Source organism: Armigeres subalbatus, chromosome 1 (genome assembly GCF_024139115.2).
Source record: "Armigeres subalbatus isolate Guangzhou_Male chromosome 1, GZ_Asu_2, whole genome shotgun sequence".
NCBI lineage: Eukaryota > Metazoa > Arthropoda > Insecta > Diptera > Culicidae > Armigeres > Armigeres subalbatus.
The window spans coordinates 273,486,249-273,490,736 of NC_085139.1; the positions used below are offsets into that span (position 1 = coordinate 273,486,249).

At 45.6% G+C, this 4,488-nt stretch overlaps 1 protein-coding gene across 1 annotated transcript; it reads left to right on the forward strand.

Moving 5' to 3' along the window:
- The first annotated feature begins 395 nt into the window (after positions 1 to 395).
- LOC134207344 (uncharacterized) lies at positions 396 to 2,688 on the forward strand. The gene is given in 2 exon segments (XM_062683066.1): positions 396 to 2,386; positions 2,389 to 2,688. Coding segments are annotated over 2 exon segments (1,734 nt in total). The 5' UTR covers positions 396 to 952.
- The last annotated feature ends 1,800 nt before the right edge of the window (positions 2,689 to 4,488 follow it).

Below are 4,488 nucleotides of genomic sequence, written 5' to 3' on the forward strand. Positions count from 1 at the left end.
TCCACAGCTATAAATATTCGTTTCAATAAGTTCATAAACATAAATACCAAATCCCTTTCCCCAGCTGGGTCCAAGCCAATGTTCCCAAATGAACACCAAATCGAATTAACCTGTTTTAGTGCACGAAACGTCGAAAAACAAACAAAGCAACTTCAAAACATAAGCAGATTACGACAGACAGAAAGTGAAACTTCGATCGTAAGCGCCATTGAAAAAAGCAATTGCTTGACGACGGGCCACTACAGTAGGTGAAGAAAGTAACAAACTACAACAGCAACAATAATAACAATCATTGTGTCTTGAGGTCGGTTCGATCGTTCTCAAGAGTTTCCGCAACACGCTGAAAGAAAAACACAAAACAGGGCCTAAAGGCGTTAAAGGGGACGCGCGGCCAACGTGTGATCATGCATGCCAAGCAGTTGGGTCCCAGCGCGAGTGAGTGAGCTGATGCCCTACACGGTGCACGATCGTTTGTGTGAGTGAATAACAAGTGCCTCGAACCACCGCCGTGTGGCATAAAAATTCCGAACGACGCCAACGAAAGGTGAAAATAAGCAAATAACAGAGGAGGAAATAAGAAAATCAAATCAGCATAAATTTGTGCCTACGATTGAAAGCTGCTGCTGTTGCTTTTTGATCCGTCCGTCGGCTCGCGAAACATAAACAATAATAACTCGATCGCAGTAGACACGGTGAAAGAAGATCGCTAAAAGCTCCCAACAACGGTCACTTGATCGGATGCGACGCGACAAAATTTTGTTGCGTTGCGAAAAACTTGGTCACACCAACGTTCAATAAATACCTAAATACGCTGTGCCGGGTTTCGATTCGCGCGAGAAAGAGCGGAGTTTTCCAACTCCACGGAAAAGTGCGAGCGAAAGGGGCTTACTTAACATCCAAAACGGGAAAGAGAACACGTGAGAAGCAAAGAGAGTGCGAAAATCGAAGAAAAATGGACTCGACGGCCTCGCTACGTCGGCTTACCTCCATACAGATTAGTGCCGAAACAACGGTTTATACCAGCCTTGATTCGAGCATCGCAGCCTTGCAAAAGCCACAACAGAGGCGCGAAGACCAAGTCGATGGAGCGAGGAGTCTCCCGCCTGCTGTGGAATTGCTTCTCTCTGCAGCTGCCTCCGTACCCGCGACTTCGGTCTACATCTCCGCCGCTGAGCCAACTGCTGGAAAACTGGTCCTACAACGTGAGCGATCAGATTCGGAGAAAGAAGAAAGAGCCGAGTTGCTTCCATCCAGATCGTCTGTTGCCGATGCCGTTGCCCTTGGAAAGACCAGCACTGGCAGCAGTCTGCTGGAAACCGTCCGGGAGAAACCATCTTCGCCGTTGTCGCCCGTGATATCCGATCAGCAGTCGCACGTCGTCCGAATTCAAATCGTGCAAACTCAATCGGAGTGTTCTAGTCCAATTAACAGTGTGGTAAACCATTCGTGCGGTTCTGCTTTGATCAGTGTTACCAACAATAGCAGCAGTGCTACCATCGTGAACGGGTCCAATCAGTGCAAATCTAAAGTGTCGATCGTTTCATTTGGACCGCCTGATCTGGGCAGTAAATCACCGAGTCCTACCCCATCCATCGAAATGGTTCAAAAGCACTCCAGCCCATCGGCGTCGCCAACCAGTGGCGCCAAAACAGACTTGGTGGATGCCACCAACGCCACCTACCTCTACTACATGATGTCCTCGGGGCAGTGCTCTCCTAGTGACACCCTCGACAGTGGCACGTGCAGCGACATCGAAGTCACTCCACCGCCTCTCCCGAAAAAAATGGTCCCCAAATCTCCGTCCCCCACCAAACACCCGGCAGCGCAACACGCAAAATTAATGATGATAAGCCCGACGCCGTCTGATAAGCTTAATCAACCCAACGTCGGATTTCGCAGCAACTACACAACCAGTGACAGTGACGAGTCCGAATCCAGTCTCAGCTGCGATTCGCTCAACTTTTCACAGCTTTGCGGAAACGTTAGTGCCCTGGCGCTCGTCGACAGTATTTCCGGGGTCACAACCATTCCGCAAACTCCGGAACCGTTATCCTCCGCCGTGACCCCTACCAGTGATAGTGACCGCGAAAATGTAATCCCCGAGTGTCCGCAACTGCCTCCAATCATGCCAATGAAGCACAAAATTGTCTCCATCCTGCCGGATTCCCTTCTCAAGGACATCCGCGAACGTTCGTCCACGGGAAGTGCCGCGCGCGAAGTGCCGTCCCCGTCGCCACCACGCGAAGAAACCCCCGTCGTCGGTATGACCACCACGCGCTCCATCCTGATGGAGAAAATCAACAGTTTGAACAGTGTTGCCGCCGGCGGCAGTGTGTCCTCCCTGTCCGAGAAGAACAAATCGATCAGTTTCGAGAATGATAAATTTTACAAGTTTCACATCAACGAACATTCCAATTTGCAGCAACAGCAGCAGCAGACGCCGCCGAATCAGCACGACTCCGTAACGGGTCGGTTCACCTCAATAACAACCACAATCACAGCTGTTCATCGTCGGTTATCGACGATGATGAGAGCTTTGCCGGGTTTAAGGATTTGACCAGCGGAACGTCGACGATCCGCAGCAACAAGGGAACGGTGCGCGGTGTCAAGAACCGGGTCCGCAACGGGATTGCGACGTTCCTGCAGATGCAGCAGGCGAACATAAAGGTAGGTGGTGCGCGCCGATGATAAAGTTTAAGACTTTGAGGCGGAAGCTTTCTCTGCTTGTTTTCGGGAGGGGACGGGTTGATAAGATTAAAGGGAATTCTGCTTATCATTGGGGCGGCCCGCAGAACGTGCGTCGTCTATTTATGGATGCGATGTGTGTTGAAGCAAACAGATATCTTTGCTCGTTGCTAATTTAACGGATGTCGATAAATTGATTTCTTTTCAAATAGGTAGAGTTATCACGTCACGTGCAGATGGATGAAATTGTTCTAAATATCATGGCAACTTAATCTCATTTTTGCAATATTTAATTAGGACTATTCTTATTATTATTATTAATATCTTTATTAATGAGGTTTTCGGCCCTGGGCCGGTTCGCCTCGTAGGACTATTCTGCCGTAATCTGGAACAGTGACGTAACCGCTATTTTACAACATGCGTGTTTTTCATTTTTCTATTAAAGAGCGCGATGAGTAGTAACTCGTTAACACAATTTTTTGGAAAATGGCGTATACGTCACTTTTTCAGATTACAGCAGTACTGAGTCCCATGTCTGCCATAAAAAATAGTACACTATAGACAAAAACAATCATATGAAAGATTGGAAATATCCAAAACCAATTGGAAAATTAACATTCAAGAAATCAGAGTAGAGGCAATAATAAATTTGGAATCTACATGAATAATTAAAAATGGTCATGACTCATGAGATAATAGCATACCTTCAAAAAGGAGTACAATCCTTTCGGTAAAAAACGAAATATAATATGTAGGCTGCTTGAGTAGAGAACCAAAACAAAAGCGTACTTTCATAAAAATTCAATTTTGGTGAAAAAGTTTGTGTTTTGTATACAGTGAGACTAATAGAGGGGGCCTTCTTTAGCCTAGCGGAATGATACGTGGCCACAAAGCAAGACTATGCTGAGGGTGGATGGGCTCGATTCCCGGTGTGGGTCAAGGCAATTTTCGGTTTTTAAATTGGAAAAAGTATTCCCATGATATACTAATGCAAAATGGTAACTTGGCTTAGAAACCTAGCAGTTAATAACTGTGGAAGTGCTTAATGAACACTAAGCTGCGAAGCGGCAATGTCCCAGTGTGGGGATGTAATGCCAATAAGAAGAAGAATAAGAATAGAGATGTGTTCACAGAGGTTTAGGAAAGGACAGTTTTGTTATTGGCAATTTAATGTTCAACTGTCTAAGACGAGTTTAGTCTTCTTCTTCTTCTTCTTTTTGGCATTACATCCCCATTGCCTAGATTGCCTAGAAAATTGCCTAGACCGGCACCGGGAATCGAACCCAGCCAGCCTCAGCATGGTCTTGCTTTGTAGCCGCGCGTCTTACCGCACGGCTAAGGAGGGCCCCACAAGACGTGTTTAGTAGTTTCCATTTAATTCCAATACGTTTTATTATCTTTATATATATATATTTCGACCTCAACTGTGAGGGCGTCTTCACTGTAAGGTGCCAATGAAAATGATATTTTCGAATTTCGAAAAACGACATTGCTCACTAGTTTCATTACCCCAAAATATGACTCCATGCAAAATTTGAGCTTAATCGGATATGATTTAGGGGTGCCTAAAATTCATCAAAGTTTTGAATTTTTTACCCATGAAAATTTTCCCAAGGGGGGACCAAAGGAAAAGTCGAAAATCGAGTTTTTGTTTTGATGCCAAATGACTTAAAAATGCATGAAACGTCAAGATCTAATGACACCTCAAAAAAAAAAAAATAACAAAAATCGATTTTTTCTCTTAGAACATTTTTGGGACTTAGGGGCTATCCACAAAGTACGTCACGCTATTAGAGTGGCGGA